This window comes from Bubalus bubalis, chromosome X, assembly GCF_019923935.1.
Source record: "Bubalus bubalis isolate 160015118507 breed Murrah chromosome X, NDDB_SH_1, whole genome shotgun sequence".
Classification (NCBI taxonomy): domain Eukaryota; kingdom Metazoa; phylum Chordata; class Mammalia; order Artiodactyla; family Bovidae; genus Bubalus; species Bubalus bubalis.
The window spans coordinates 105306086-105322382 of NC_059181.1; the positions used below are offsets into that span (position 1 = coordinate 105306086).

Genomic DNA, 16297 nt, shown 5'->3' on the forward strand with positions numbered 1-16297 from the left:
ACCCTGGTGCAGGACGAGGGCAGAGACGTCAGGTTGGAGGTAGCCTGCCTCCTGCTTAGCCCATTGGGCTTGCCACCCAAGGGGCATTTCTCTGAGGACTGTCCTCCCTTCGTCCTCTCTAGGGCAGATCTGTGTCCCCCGGCTTCACCGGCTGTGTCCCCGGTCCTTCCTAGTGAGCCTGAGCTTGCATGCTACGACCTGGGCATGGCTCTGCTGGCATACAAGGGGACCTACTGGGTGGACACTTGGCCTTGGGAGCCTAGGCCAAGCCAGAACAGGTGGGTGTACATGGCACTGGATCCTGTCCACATGAGGCCTGAACCTCCTAGGAGTGCGCCCCCTGGTGCTCACATGGGTGTGGCACATGGCTCTGCTCACAGCCAACATCCCATACGGTTCTGAGTCCCCAGATTCCAAGACCAGCTCCCTCTGGTGGTCTGCAGCCAGCTCTGCTTCAGGGATAGACCAGGCAACAGAGGGGACTAGAAGCGAGGGAAAGGGGGCAGCCTGGGGCCTTCTGCCTGGTTGCCCGGGTCCTCTAGGTCTAGCCTCCAACCTGAGGGTGCTCAGGACCCTTCCTCGAAGGCAGGGAAAGCAGCGAGTAGGCAACCCAAGGCTGGGCGTGGGCACAGAGAGGCAGAACCTGGGAGCCAGCCACAGTAGCCCAGTGTGGCTCCCCCTTCTGCTGGGTCCCCAGACGCCCTGAGAGGTGGCACACACACAGCCGTATTGCACAGTGTTTCTTTAATTGAAAGACAACAACCGACCTCAGAAGCAGCCCCTCCTCAAGCTGGGTGTGATGGTTTGAAACCCCCACCAGACCAGAGGCCGGATGGCAAAGGGAGGGGAGACTGAGCCATCATGGGGGGAAGGGGGACAGTGAGAAGCATGATGGGAACTCCAGTGGGACAGACCCTCAGGGTCTGGCTGAGCCCAGGGCTCCTCTCTTGGCTGTGGAGGAGGGGGTGCAGCACCTCCCTATCCGCTGGCCTCCGGAAGGGTCACCCAGGCTTTGGGTGAGCCTGGGCAGAGTAGGAGGGCAGCTGTCCCCCATACTCCACCTGCCTGGGTAATGGCTGGGCAGAGCCCAGAGAAACAGAAAGCAGACCTAGTCCAAGGATGTCAGAAACGAGAGGGAGGGACAGACAGAGAGAGCTGAACAAGACTGGACCAGGGGCCAGGAGACTCAGGAGGCTGCCCTGGGGGGCCATGAACTCGCAGAAGGATGGCGGGGGGCTGAGGAGGACAAAGGTAGCTGGCTGGGCTGAGGAGGGATGTGTGTCTGGCAGGTGGGGTGGGCTTAGTGGGGTCTCCATCCTTGAGCCCCCCAGACCCAGGGACCGTTTACCTTGGACTGGAGCCTCAGATCATTTGCTTTTGGGGTGAATGGGAAGAAAGCTTGGTTGGGGGGTGCGCCTCTGAATGGGTATGATGCGGGTGGGCAGGGGCAGCTCTGAATCCAAGGGGCATGTGATGGGGGCCAGGCATCACGCCCCACCTGCACACTTGGGAGCCAGGGTGGGAGTGTCAAGGGGCCGTGAGTGGAGGGTGGGGGTCAAAGGCGGGGCTTGGTTCCCTTGCTTTGCCACCCCTTCAGGACACATGCCGTGCACCCCAAGAGACCCTTCCCAAGCCACCACCGCAGCAGCTGCCACAGCCTCTACTTTTTATAGTTGCCAAACTGGATGGCCAGGCGGTCAGTGACGCAGCGAAAGGTGGCCGGCTGCACCTCCCAGTAGGGAACAGGGTTGTTGAAGAGGCTGATGCCGTTGTAGTAGGCCCTCTTGACCCCGAAGCCCACTGGGCAGAAGTCGTTGACGCCCACCTTGGTGATGTTGTTGGTGTGCAGATAGACCACCTGGGGACAGAGAGGTGTGGCTCAAGGCAGCAGGCCCCGTTGCCCGCCCCCAACCCCGCCCCTGAGTCAGCCCCACTTGGGGAGCCCAAGCAACGGGCAGAACCCGCAAGGCTGGTGCCCTCCGTGCCAGCCGAGTCCTGCCTGGCCGCCTCAAGGGTTCATGTGCTGCATCCATACAACCCTTTGAGGGCCTGGAGGTGATTCTTCCATTGTCTGGGAGTATAACCGGCTTACGTATGGTTGTCGGGCGGCTGTTGAACAGTGTTCAGGCACTGGTGTGTGACCAGGTGCTGGGATGGGGGGGTTAATGGGGTGGGTGTGAATGGGGCTGTTGATGTGGGAAGGATGCCACCCTGGGTTCACAGTCCTTGGCCCTTCCTCTGGGTTCCCTGGACTGAGGTTCTCCTCCTCCTCCTAGTACTCAGAAGCACTTGCCCCCCCACCCCCCCCAACTCCCCGAAGCCTCTGTCTATGGGAATGTAGGGTGGGGGGCGTGAGGACTGTCTGATGGGGTGGGGCAGAGGGATGCGTAGTGGAGGGCTGCAACAGTGCCTTCTAGAGGTGGCGGGATATGGCCACTAGAGGGCACTGCCGCTGTAGATTGGCAATCCCCTTGCAGGGCTAGGTGATGGATTCGCCCCAGCTGGACAGCCTGCAAGAATGGCCAGTCTCCTGGTATGTAGGCAGAGACTGAGGTCCAGAGCAAGGCCAAAGAAGACCTTGAGAGGACCCCTTGATCCCCTCATCAAGCCACTTCCTGCCCAAGCCCCTGGGCCTGTGGCACCTTTGTGGGGTCCCACCCACCCAAGAAACTCCAATATGTTGGCCACCTGATGTGAAGAGCTGACTCATTTGAAAAGACCCTGATGCTGGGAAAGATTGAAGGCAGGAGGAGAAGGGGACGACAGAGGATGAGATGGTTGGATGGTATCACCCACTCAATGGACATGAGTTTGAGTAAACTCTGGGAGTTGATCAAGGACAGGGAAGCCTGGTGTGTTGTGGTCCATGGGGTCGCAAAGAGTCAGACATGACTGAGCGACTGAACTGAACTGAACTGAACCCACCCGAGAGACCTTGAGCTCAAGTATCTACCAGGCTGGCTCTGGAGCATCCTGCCACTTCGCCACCCCTGTACCCAGCCTCCTCACTGTCCACAATGGGGTGCCTACTCTCCCCTTTCGCTTTCTCAGTACCTTTCCAGATGAGGAGCAGGAGTCATCGGCCAGAGCACACATCTGACCAGCTGCACAGTGAACTCTGGTTCTGCTTTGTGGTGGGTCCGAGCACTGACAGCTAGGGTCTCAGCAGCTGCCCCGGGGACATCGACTGCCCCCTCCCTTCGATGCATGTTAGAAACACCTGGCTCTCACCTGGAGGAGCTTGAGGTCTGGAAGACCAGCCGGCACCCTAGACAGCTTGTTGTTGTCCAAGTGCAGCTCCCGCAGCGTGGGCAGGAAACTCAGGCTCCCGTTCTCAATCATGCGGATCTGGTTGTGGCCCAGGCCCAGCCTGGGAAGGGATAGATGAATAAATGATGATGTGATGGGGTCCATGGGCTACAGTGCACTGGGCGGACTCAGGGCCCCCTGAGACCCCACCTCCACAGCCTACCTGTACAACTTAGAGTAGCGGAGCAGATCCTCTAGCTCGATTGCCTGGATTTTGTTGTGGTCCAGGTGGAGTTCATTGAGGGTCTCAGGGAGGTCTGCCAGGAAAAAAGGATGCTCTGAGCTGAATCCAGGAGACTGTGGGGTGGGGGAGGGCTGGTTCTGTGTGTGTGTGTGTGTGTGTGTGTGTGTGCATGTCTGCACGATTTCACTCTTGGTGGAGCAGAGAGCCAAGCTCTGCCCCAGGTGGGGAGAGGGGCGACCAAAGCCCTCCCTGAGTACAATGGGTGGCTCCAGATGGCTCTGGGCTCCCTACCTGTGCTGTCCCCCAAAACGTGGGAAGGAAGGGCTGCCTCCCTACCTTTGGGGATGCCAGTGAGCTTGGCCTCAGAGATGCGAAGGTAGTTGAGCTTCAGGCCATCAAACGCTCCAGGTTCAAAGCCGCTGTTCTCCAGGGGGTTCCCACCCATCTCTAGGAGAGAGGCTCTCTCAGCCCTGAAGCCAAAGCTAAGCATCTGTCCCCACACCCTCGGGGCCTGTCGCTTCCTAAGGGGCCCCCACTAAGCACCCACTCCCCCATCTCCCCCTGAAAGCAGTGCCATTAATTTACTGGATGAGCTGTAAACTCCTTGCTGTTGAACACCACGAACTACCAAGGGTCTTGGGCCTGGCATGGGCCCTTGGGGACAAGGGGAGCCCACCCAGCTTCTCCCACCTGGCCCCTGGCTGGCAGGCTGTGCCAGCTCTATACTTGCCCTTTCCTTATGGGCCTGGGTTTCTCTTCACCTGGCCTTGGCAGCTCTGGGGTGTGACCCTAGGCAAGCCTCCAGAACGTTCCGTGAGGCCAGCCAGCTTGTCCATGGCACCTGGCTGCTCTGGCGGGCAGAGCCCCCCTCCTTGACTCTCCCCCTTCCCTGTCCACCCTCGCCACCATGGGGGAGGGGTGAGGACCACCACAGGGCGGGCCTGGCTCACCAATGCAGTTCATGTTGCGAAGCCCATTGAACACGCCCTTGGGCACCTTGCGGATGCGGTTGTCATGGATGCGGAGCTCCACCAGGGAGCTGGGCAGGTTGGGAGGGATCTCCACCAGGTGGTTCTTGGAGATGTAGAGCTTCTGCAGCTTCCGCAGGGGGCTGAAGGCCTTCTCGTGGATCTTGGAGATCTTGTTGTTCACGAGGACCAAGGCCTGAGGTGGCACAGAAGTCCTCAGTTCCCCACCTGCCTGCCTTCTCCTCTCCCCTCTTCCCTGCCCCTGAGCTAGTGATTCATGTTGTCGGGGCTTCACAGATGCTGGAGTCCCAGCTCAGCCTCCAGGAGATCTACCTCTGCTCGTGGGCAGAGTGCAGAGTGGGAGCTGGCACTCAGGTCCAGCAAGGCCACTGCAGCTCATGCCCTGGTTACCCTACTTGCATCCTGGTTGCGATGCAACCTTTCCTTACTGTGTTGCTGGGAGGAGCCAATAAGATGCAAAGGTAACAGTCAATAGAGAGAATTGGGCTGGGTGATCCTGTCCTTCCCTGGTAGCTCAGAGAGGAAAGCATCTGCTTGCAATGTGGGGAGACCTGGGTTCGATCCCTGGGTGTGGAAGATCCGCTGGAGAAGGAAAAGGCCACCCACTCCAGTGCCCTTGCCTGGAAAATCCCATGGATGGAGGAGCCTGGTAGGCTACAGGCCACGGGGTCGCAAAGAGTCGGGACAGGATAAAAGGAAAGTGAAGTAGCTTAGGGACTTCACTTTCCTTTTATCCTGTCCTGACATTGCACATGTGCCCATGACCCTGAGTGCTCCTGCCGCAGCCGCCTCCTAACCTCTCTCAGGACTCCCTGAGTCCCCGGTCCTCTCTCACATTGCACAAGTGCATGCCCACACCCATCGGGACCCCACCCCTCCACACACCCGCTGGGCTGCAGGCCTGCTGCCTCTTCCCAGCCCCTTGGAAGAGTCAGGGTGGGCTTACGTAGAGGTGCTGGAGGCCTTTGAAGTCATCTTTTCGGAGCTCAGAGATGTCATTATTCTGCAGGTCCAGCAGCGTGGTGTCGGGCGAGATCTCCTTGGGCACAGCCTTTAGACCTGGGGGCCGGTGCTGCAGTCAGCAGTGTAAACCACAGCCATGGCCACGGCCACAGCCCCAGAGGGGTGCACATGCAGACCCGCACATGGGGACTCCATGGCTGCAAGTGGGTGTAGCTCCAAGGCCAGGGCTGGACACTCTTCTCCCTCCCCACGTGCTTTCAAGCAGACCCAGGGACACCCTCCCACAGTGAAATCAGGATCCCTGAGCCAGCTCCAGGTCACTCCCTGCCCACCCTCAGCCTTCCATGTCCGTCCCCCCAGACTGACCCAGGTCGGAGCACTGAACGACCCTCAGATGGCAGTGGCAGCCAAAAGGGCACATGGCGCTGTAGGTGGGTGGGAGGGAGTCCAGGTCTGGGATGCCCGAGGTTGTTTCTGCACCCGAAGCTTCCTCATCGTTCAGCATGGGCAGCCCATCATCCAGGGTGAAGTCCCAGAAGGCTTTTTGCTCAAAGGGCAGGGCCTGGCTCAGGGCCAGCAGGGCTGCAAGAGGCCACAGGGGCCACATGGTGGGCGTGCCTGCAAAGCCAGAGTGAGGAGGGGCCATCAGGGGAGCCCAGCTGATGCCCATGCCCAGGGGGCTGGGGTTCTGTGTGTGTGCTGGCCTCATGTCTGTCACACCTCCTCAGGGCAGCCAGACCCTGGGCTGGAGTGGCCAGGAGGGAGGTGTGGGTGGGCAGAAGGTCCTGGGCAGGATAGGGGCGTGGCTGGCTTCCTTCTGCCCTGCTCCGTTTTCAGGCAGGACTTGGCCACCGTGGGCTATGCTGTGTCTTTCCAGTTAGCGAGTCTGCACCCCTCCAATGCATGAGCACACACACACATGCATCACCCCCTCCCACACAGGACACTGAGTCAGCCTCAGCCTGTGTGTGTGGGGATCGGGGAGGCTAGTGGAGGTGGCGGAGAGGGAAACTCAACCCTCTGCCCCCACAGACCTTGAAGAATTAAGACTGAAAGATAACCATGGGGGCTGGGGCCAATCCTTTCCTGCCTGAGCCCCCTTTGCAGTGCACCCACGTTTTTCTAAGAAAGTCAAGAGGCCAAGGCACTAGGGTGGGCATGCTGGGCAGAGCTGGGCTAGCCCTGGAGCAAAGCGGAGGAGGGGGCATCCTCCCAGCCCATGTGTGGAATGCCAAAGATGGAGGGGGAACCCTGGCATCCCCCTCCATCCTTGCTGCTCCCGGGGGACCTTGGCTTCCTCCTCTGGCCCACAAAGCCTTCCCCTGACCTCTGTCCACGGCCCAGCCCCCTGGAAAGTCCACTGGAAGGGAACAGGCTACTGCCAGGGTGGCGGGCAGGGTCAGGCTTGTCTGGAGGCCCCCAGGCCGGGAAGCGGGCTGGGGGTGGGAGTTGGGGGAAAGCGGCCCTGCCCGAGCCTGCCCCTGGTGCCCACATCTACCTGCCTTCTCCTCCAGCAGAGGCTTCCCCCATCCAGATGGGCTCCTCTAGCAGGAAACCTTGTCCACGTAGAGGCTGCCCCCTTATCTAGATTTCCTGGGCAAGCCCCAGCCTCATTTTCCCAAGTGTGACACAGGGATACACATGCCCGCCTTGCTTATTACCCAAACACAGGGTGTCTGGGTTGCCCCGCATGCGGACCTCAACCCTACCCCACAGAGGCCCTCACTTGGGGCCAATCTTGGCCAGGGGAGGGGCTCTTTGGGGCTTCAGCAGGGTTGGGGTGAGCCCCCCGAGCCTGATAGCTGGCTGCAAAGTGGGGAGAGGCCCTGGGCAGGCCCAGTGGATGTGGGGCTGGGCTGGTGGCCTGGGGGGCTGCTGCCTTGGATCCCTGCCACCCTCAGGCAGTGGGAGGGCCACTTGCAGACCTGTGGGTACAACAGCTCTGCCCCTGGGGTTCCCATTGATCGCTATCTGGCCGCCCTCTCTCGCACCCCTCCTGCCCCTCAGAGCTGGTCATGTGACCTGTCCTGGTTCCCACCTTTGCAGCAGCTGGGGTGGGCAGTGTGCTTGGTGAGCAGATGCAGGAGGTAAGGGGTGGGGTGCCCAGGCCGGGGTTCAGCGGCTTCAGCCTCAGAGCCAGCCCCAAAGTGCCCCCAGCAGGCCGGCAACCCTCTTGAGCATGCAGCCCCCACTGATAGACTCAGAAAAGCCACCTTGCCTCTCAGGTCACACAGCAAAGTGAGGGTCCCTCCTGGCTGGGGGAGCCCCTGGCCTTCCTGGCTCCTTTGGGCCTTGAGCGCCAGTGGTCACACTCAATGTCCCACCAGCCCTATGCTGGTCCCATAGGACTGGGGGAGTCCCCACCCCACCCCACCCCCAGCCCCAAGGGTCTCGGCACAGAGTAGGGAGAAGACCCTGGGTTTGCCTACCTGGACCACAAGTCCCTTTTCCTTCCCACAGGTTCTCAAAGCACAGGGCAAGGTAGGGTGTGCCCAGACTTCCCAGGCACGGCTGGACACCCAGGGCTGAGACGAGGAAGTGAAGGGGAGGGTGAAGGTAGAAGGGCGAGACGGAGCAGGAGGCAGAGCAGGCTGCTCCCCCCTCGCCTGGCACCCCTGCCAAAGCTGCTACCTCACAGGGGGAATGAGTCAGGGCTAGAACACCCCGCTTAAGCCTTGGGAGGCTCTGAGATCCACCGTCCACCTGGACGGTTGGGGTGGGGTGGTCCGGCCAGGCCTGGGGGATCGGAAAGGCCTGGGGGCCTCCACAGGGAGCCTCAGCTTGCGTCTGGGCCCTCCACATGGAGCGCCCTGGCAGGACTAGCCACCGAGGCCCTGCGTGGGCTCATGGGACCCTCCCTGGGGGTGACAGGAGGCTGCAGAGGAGTCGAACCAGGTTCCAAGGTGCATCTGGGGTCCCCGCAAAGAGGCTGAGGGAGGGTGTGGGGTGGGGAAAGGCAGGCTCCTTTGGAAGCTCACTCTGAGGGAGAGGGAGGCTGAGGTCTTGAAGGCCCCCAGAGCCCTCAGGGCAGAAGACAAGGTTTGGCTGGTTCTCCCGGCCAGGAGCCGGGCCCAGGCAGTGGGCAGGCTGGCGGGCTTTCCGCCACAGCCCTCCTTTCCCCACAGAGAACTGGCAAGAGACTCAGCAGCCAGAACTGTGCAGGGGGGAGGGGGGCTGGCTGGACACCAAGACTGCCAGAGACCGCAAAAGACACCCCTGGCCCTCAGGGCCAGAAGGAGCCAGGAAGGGGCCTGGAGGAGGCGCCCAGGACCAAAGTTCCATTTGACGGAAGAGAAAATGGAGACCTAGAGAAAAGAACCCACCTCAGGCGACGCCAGGCCCCCAGGTTTTCACTATGGACACAGAGGGTGAGAACCATAGTCGGTACCCCCAGCCTAGCCAGGCCTCCGGGCCTCAGTTTCCCTTCATTGGCCTCCCCGGGCATGTCCCCGATGACTTCAGGCAGCCTCGGGCCCCATCAGGGGCCTCAACGAGCTCCACATCCTCAGAGCAACGGAAAGAAGTGGTGATGGCGTGAGGCCTCAGGCCGGGCGCCCACACGTGGGAGTGAGGACCGCCCGCCCCCACCCAATAGGGCTCTCCTTGTCTGGCCCTCTGAAAGGTTGCGCAGTCCTCTGACTGGGATATCTCCAGGTCCCAGCCAAACAAGACACACTGGCAACCACTGAGAACACGGAGGGGCCATGCCAGGCATTCACGTCAGGCCAAGGGTGGCAGGAGCGGGCCCTGAGGTCTGGCAGGCCCTGGGAACTCGCTTAAAGATGTGTGGCCCACAGCTGCCAAGTCAGAGATGCTGGACTCCTAAGCCCAGTGTCTGGCCCCACCAAGCAACCCGACCTGAACTCAGACACGTGTGCCATCTTCCAGTCAGCCCTGCTGGTGCCCACTTTTCTGCCCACTTCCCTCTCAGACTCCAACCCATCGTCCCCTGCACCCTCTAGCTCTAGTCTGCCCTTAGGTGGCACCCAGACAGAGGGCACGGGTGCCATCCCTGGGTCTTCCTGAAGCTGACGTGTGTGTGCGCATGTGGGGATGACTGTGTGAGGGGCTGGTGGCTGCAGTGGGGATTAGGGTGAGCCCTGCCCTGCTTGTGTCTACACCCCAGCCACCCCTGAACCCATCACCATGGCCTCAGCATGCCTTCCAGCTATGAGGGGAGCAGGCATCCAAGCGTGGCTGGCCAGGGCGGCTCCTTCCTGCTGGGTCCTGTGCCCCTGCAGCCTTCAGGCACAGACTTGACCTGGATGTGGGCGTCAGAGACCCACAGGGAGCCAGCCCATCTGCTGCAAGGAGCTGGCCCCAGGCCAGTGGCTGGTGCTACCCAGGCCAGACCTTTCTCCCCACAGCCCTGAAGACACCCATCACACCCCCATCCTGCTGGGAAACCTCTGGAAGGCTGGAAGGTCTAAGGGCTGGCCTTCCGCGGTGCCAGGAATCAGGGAGGACATGAGCCAGGTCACCCGGTCTTTCTGCCCCAGAGCTTTCCTTCTCCCACTCGCTGAAGAAAGCCCGAGGGAGAGTGAGGGTGCTGTCGCTTCCCAGGGGTGCTACAGGAGGCCCAAGTGATTTCCTAACTCAGCCTTCCCCAGGGACAGCAGGAAGTGCTGTTTCTCCCATCACCTCTCCCTGACTCAGGCTGGAGGTGACGCTGATGGAAAACAAGGCTCTGTCCTGTGGGTCTGGAGCCCCCAGGCTTGCATCACGCAGTTTCTGGAAACACGGCATCTCTCAGGCTGCCACCATCAATAGCTCCCCTCGGCCCGCAGGGACAGATGGCCCTGTCCCGCCTGCAGCTGTAGGGAAGTGGCCTGGGAAAGCCATCATGCCACCCTGGCCCAGAGGGTCCCCCAAGCCTTTAGCTCACAGCAGGCGCCAGACCCCACAGGGAGATGTTTTCAGCCCGGCTCCCAGAACCTGAAGCCCTTGGCTGCCTTGCTCCCTCATGGGGCTGGGGGCTCAGCTTGGGGTGGAGCTTGCCCTCTGCAGCCAGCCTAGGAGGTCTTGCTGGACCTGTGACCTTCAGCTCCTCCCAGGGCTCCCCCTCTGTGTGGTGGGGTGGCCTGTAAATCCCTAGGACCGCCATCGAGGCCAAGCTGGAACTGAGACTGTGAGAGGATGGAGGGGGCACCCAGCTCCCCAGCTGTCCCTGTCTCTGGAGAAAGGGCTCCCAGAGCCAGTCTCCCTCTGCCCTCTGTCTGGCTCCTTCAGGTCCCAGTTTTGTTGCCCAAATCTGTGATCCCTTGGACATTTGGACTTCTGACCGCTGCATCCCTTTTGGGCCATTTGATTCTTCTAGAGGCTGCTGGTGGGTGAGACGCGGGGGCAGGTTCGCTGTTGCATGGAGCCTGGGACCTCTCCCAGCCTGCTGCCCCATGTCCTGCAGCTCTGCCCCGTGCTGCAGTTTCTGCTGATTTGGGACTTCACACCATGGACCAGGAGAGCTGGGTGTGAGCTAGCCGGGTGGAGCCCCAGGACCCTAAACCCTGAGATTGGATGTGTTACCTAGGGAGAGGCAGGGGGGAGTCCTCAGACTCCCTGGCACCTTCGGTAGGCTTGGGATGTCAGAGATCCCAGCCCACCAAGGAGCACAAACTGGGCTGCTGAGAAGGTGGGGGACAAGCCAAAGAGGGCTGAACTGTGGCTGGCGCTCCAAGAGCCTGGGGTGGGGGCGGCCCCAGAGCGGGTGAAGCAAGTCCTGGGGGACCCTGGGGCTGATGGCTCCAGGTGCAGGAGGGCTTTTACCCCAGGACTTCTTATCTAGAAGGTTCATCTTATCTAGATGAACCACAGCCCCAGTGAGCAAGACTAAGCAGACCCCTTCCCCATTTCCCCCCAGGCTGTCTCCCACTGGCTTCCTTGAAGATGGGATTCACCAAAAAGGTTTTGTGCGTGATCGAAGTGTGAGTGGTCCCAGTACGTGAGCAGAGAGGACAGAGGGGATGGGAGAGCACTGTCTGGCCTGGGAACCAGCCAAAAGGAGGAGTGTGGAGCTGGCAGGATCCTGTGTGCCCGCTTTCAGGAGCCCATGCCTATCCCCCCTCCCCCCACTGCGGCTCATAGCAGCGGGCCCCAGGAGGGTCACTGTCACCCTCTAGCCCCTCGAGTAGAACTAAACCCTTGGGCTGGTGTGTCCCATCCCACCAGCAGGGTGGAGAGGCTCAGGGAGGGGTGCCCAGCTCAAGGCAGGGACCGAGATCTCCCACCCTGGGGTAACCAATGAGGACGATTGGGAGGCTGTCATGGTGGGTGTGGGAAGACCTTTTCTAACAATCCAGGGTGTTGGCACATAGGCAAGGAAGAGGGGGCAGACATGCCGGCCAAAGGACCAACGGCTCAGTGGTCTAGCAAGTAGAGCTTTGGAGACCCTAGAGCTGGGGCTGGGGTCCTGCCTGGGGGCACTTTGGGCGTTGGGCTGTGCCTGCTGTTCATGTGCTCCTGGATGGCCCTGGGGGCCGGCCACTGTCCTAGGCTATGTCCCAGGCAACCAAGGACAAGTGACCGCTAGGACGGGCCTGTCTCCTTGGGGCTTCTCCAGGGAGCAGGGGAGGGCTGGCAGTGGGTGGCTCTGGGAAGCAGGCTCATGACTGATTCCTCCTCTGGGACTTAACGCCAATGCTGGAAGGGACCCTCTGCGGTCCTGAGTGACTACAGAATATCACTAAAGAGAGGAGATGCTTTCTTGTCTTTTGAATACCCCTTCTGCTCCAGTCCTTCCCCGTTCACCCTTCTGTCATGAGCCAGGGCCACTGATGGGATTGGGGAGAAATTCAGGCCAAGGCTTGTATGTCATCCTGTGCAATGGTGAGAGGGCTAGCACCCTATGTTTCTGGGCCCCTAAAATCAGCTGGCAAAGAACTGCCACCAGACCTGTAGTTGAAGGGACTGAGCCTCGGACTCCCCATCAACACAGTGAGGCCCTTGTTCCAGGGCAGGGCATTACAAGCAATAGGCTGTCTGTGACCTGGGTCCTTGGGACCTGAAGGTGGGCCAGTGGGTGAGCCAGCTAGGGTTGCGGGGCGGCCACTCAGCTGCTGGCTACATGGCAACGGGAGCCCTCCCTGATGCCAGTCTCTTTCCACGGCCTGGCCCCTGTGGCTGCGAGACAGCCGTGTGCCTTCCTTTCGATGAGCCTATGGCAGCTGGTCATAGGGCATTCTGCACAAAAGCACCTCTGCCCAACCACCAGGGTGTGGATTGCATAGATGGTTGCAGGGGGCCAGGAGGCGCTCACCTGTGCGCACACAGGGGCGGCCACGTGTTATCCCTCCTCATGAACCCGAGAGCCTGGATGCACATTCCAGAGCATCTCCAGCTTCTCTCAATTCCAACCAGTCCCCACAGGTTGGCCGGCCAGGGAGGGGCGTGGACACAGAAGCAGGAGACCCCAGGGCACGGGACTGGCCACATCGGGGACCTGAGCGGCCCTTAAGAAGACTTCAACAGTGAGAGCAATCTCCCAGGCCTGAGCAAGGTCTGCTCCATGCCCCCCACCAGCACTCTGCCTCAGAGGACCCTGGGCCTTCTGCTCCACTGAGCACAGCCAACTCAGGAAGCTCTTGCCAACCCGTGCCTAGGCCCCAGACCCATCCACAGAGTGGTGAGGTGGGGCTCCCACCCCTGAGTCTTTCAGGGCACTCTGCTGGGTTCCTCGTCAGGTCCCTTGGCATGCCAGCCATCTTGGGAGCTTGCTAGGACAGGGGCCTGGGGCCCGGCCGCCTCCCACACCAAACCGCACACCCTACAGTTGACCATAAGCTATCACGATCAACACTCGAGTGCCTCTAATGGCTCCCTGGATGCTATGGGGTCAGTAGCCAGGGTTTGTCAGTCAGGAGCCCTGACTCCTGGCCCTAGCTCTGCCCCTGACTGGCTGGGCCACTGTTGGCAGTTTCCTGCCCCTCTGTGGGCCTCTGTTACCCTCTCTGTGCAATGGATGGGGTAGGGGGTCCCACGAGACCAGCTCTGGAGGGCAACCTTGTTAGCGCTGTTTGGTTTCAGATTTGGGATGCTCTTTCCATTCTAGAGGTGTCCCCAGGTACCCGCGGGGTGCGTCCTTTGGAGAACAGAGCACCTAGCCTGGGATCTCTTGAGCTCCACCCCTCCCTAAAAGTGCCCATCCTGGAATGATGATGTCCTTGAATTGACCCACAGAGCCCTTTGGGGCCCCAGGCCAAGCCGGCCTGGCTAACATGGCACAGTGGCCTGGGTTTCCTTCTGTACCCCTCTTTGGAGCCTCAATTCAAGGAGGTTCTGGGGACAGAGAGGCCTGAGCCACTCAGGCAGCCCCACTCAGGCCCCCCACCCCCGACCCCCCACCCCCAGGCATGGCTCTGTAGACCCACGCCTCACCCAGGAGGAGGTGAACGCAGAACACTTGCCTGCGAGTAAGCAAGGAATATCTGGGCAGGGTGCCTGGGGCGTGCCTGGGAAACCAAGTCGCGGAGCCCATGCCGTGGTCTAGCCCCAGGCCCTGGGGATTGCTCCCCAGCACTGAGTTCAGGCCGGAGCCCGGAGGTCTATCCTAACCAGGGGCCAGAGTCAGGCCAGCGAGGGGGTGCAGGGCGCACCTGGGATTTGATGATGTTCTGGGGTGGCCGCCAAGGGGCAGAAGCCCAGGGGGATGTGGAGTGTGAAGCCAGGCTGAGCAAGGGGAGAGGGAAGGGGATGGAGAAGGTGCCTGGAGGACCCAGGGGGGAAAAGAGGCTGAGATGGGACCGGGACCAAGGAGGGGCTGCAGGGTGGCCACGAAGGGGAGTGCTGGGATCCTGCAGCAGGGGGCCGTGGGAATCTGCAAGCAGCCTCGGGGGGCGGGGGAGGGTGGGAGATGGCGGTGAGGGGGCCTCAGGGGCAGGGGTAGGGACGAGGAGGGTGAGTTTGGGGGGGCGCAGGGTTGGGGCATCTGGAGGATGAGACAGCGAGGGCGAGGGCGGTTCCAGGCCAGCTGTAGGAATGGTGGGGGACAGGATGGAGCTTGTGGGGGTGGGGGCCTTACCTGAGGAGGGCAAGCGGTGGGCACGCGCTGGCTGGTGGGCAGCCTGAGGCGTCAGCCAGTCCCTGCGTCTGTGTGTTGTGTCGTCTGAGAGCAGCTGCTCACTCCTGGGCAGTTCGGGGAGAGAGGGAGAGGGAGGCGGCGGGAGGGAGGGTAAAGGCTGGGCGGGCGGGTAGGCCGACGGGGAGGGGACGGCGGGGAGGGGGCGGGGATGGGGGGAGGGGGCGGGGAGGGAGGGAGAGAGGGAGGGAGGAAGGGAAGGAGGGGGCAGGCTTCCCGGCCCCCCTGGCAGCTTCAAAGGGAGTAATTTTCTTGTAGACGGCTGGGCTAGCTGTGCCCCTCCCCCTTACGCCCCCCACCCCGAGGACGACCCCCCCCACTCCAAGGCCACGACCCCCTGCCCCCCACCCCGGGGAGGCACACTCTCTCACTCAGACAAGGCCCCTTGGCGTCTCCAGGCCAACGACGCAGCCTCAGAGATTCAAACTTTCCACCATCCGGATGGGGACACTGAGGCCCAACAAAGGGGGCGGGAGCCGGCTCGCTGGCCGGTGCTTGGCCTGGAAGAGGAAGGCGAGAGGGCAGAAATGGAAGGGGGACAAGGGGGTGGTGGCCTCCAAGTGCTAGTCCGGCGAGGGGCCTCTGGTATCCTGTCCTGAGCCTTCCCAGAACGAACGTGTGTCAGCCGCAGCCTGGGGAGGAGGTGGTTGTCTGGGATCAGGAAGGGAGCCGTGGTGGATTGCTGGAAGGGCTGGATTCACTTCCTGGCCCACTCCAGCCTTTTTGTCCCTGTGACCTCAGAATGGGGTTCAGCTGGGAACTGGCAGGGGGCAGCACAGATTCTGGGGGTCCTCCTCCCCGGCTTGCCTGCCCCGAGCTGAGGCTCGCAGAAGCTGATTCAGAGAGGCGGAGCCGGCCAGTCATCCTTCTGCTCCATCGGAGCAGGTCCCCCAGGGTGCAGGAACCGCGATGAGGGTGGCCACTTCCTCAGCGCTGAGGCTGGTGTTGGCCACTTCTTGGGGTAACCGGGTCAGCCCACCAAGTGTCCCAGAAAGAGGCTGTCAGCAGCCATGACACCCACGCCATCCCTGGTAGCTCAGCCACTTCCTGAGAGACAAGCCCACCCCTCCTCCCTGTCCCTTGGGGTCCCAATTCTTCCCCCCCACCCTGGCCCTTTTTGCCCAGTCTTGGCCCAGGGAGCCTCCTGCAAGAGCAGCTTTGGGGAGACAGAGGTGAGGGTTTAGATGGGACGAGAAACTGAGGCAAGGAGCCCCACTGAGATCTGCAAAGGAGAATGGGGAAAGAAATGAAGGCCAGACAGAACTCCACTGAGCCCAAAGGAGGAAAAAAAAAAGGAAAAACTCAACATGGCAGGGGCAGAGGGCAGGTCAGGGAGAGGCAGAGCCAGTGAAAGGAGAACAGGGGTGAGGCCTCAGGGTCCCGCCTACCTAGCCAGCAGGTAGGTTCTAGAAAGTTCTACCAGGGCTGCGGTTGGGCCCATATCCCTTTTCTGTGTGGAAGCATCCATTCAGGCATGGCCGGTTGGACCTGGGACACAGCCTTGACAAAGCTGTGGTGGCTCCCTCTTGTTCCCGCGGGTGAGGTAGTGACACTTGGTTGGAAGCACGTGCCCTTCCAGACACAGGGGTTGGTTTCGCTTATTTGTTTGTGTGCTTTTTTTTTTTTTTCCTGTTTATTGGTGAAATATTCAAATATCTCTGGCAGTAGAAGGACTCATACCATGAAGCCCGGGTCACCCCACAGAGCAGCAACTCTCGTTCACAGCTGGGAAGGAGGAGAAAGAGGGTCCAAAACACATATAAGACCTTGTGCTCACATTGC

The 16297-nt window shown here is 61.2% G+C and overlaps 1 protein-coding gene across 1 annotated transcript; it reads right to left on the bottom strand.

Annotated features, from left to right (window-relative positions):
• Positions 1–727: 727 nt before the first annotated feature.
• Positions 728–14618, bottom strand: BGN (biglycan). The gene is made up of 8 exons (XM_006043699.3): positions 14459–14618; positions 5812–6063; positions 5429–5541; positions 4444–4657; positions 3830–3940; positions 3473–3566; positions 3232–3370; positions 728–1858 (listed from the first exon to the last, which is right to left on the bottom strand). The coding sequence occupies exons 2-8, from the start codon at positions 6050–6052 to the stop codon at positions 1661–1663; spliced, it is 1110 nt and encodes a 369-aa protein (XP_006043761.1). The 5' UTR covers positions 6053–6063; positions 14459–14618; the 3' UTR covers positions 728–1660.
• Between the last annotated feature and the right edge of the window lie 1679 nt (positions 14619–16297).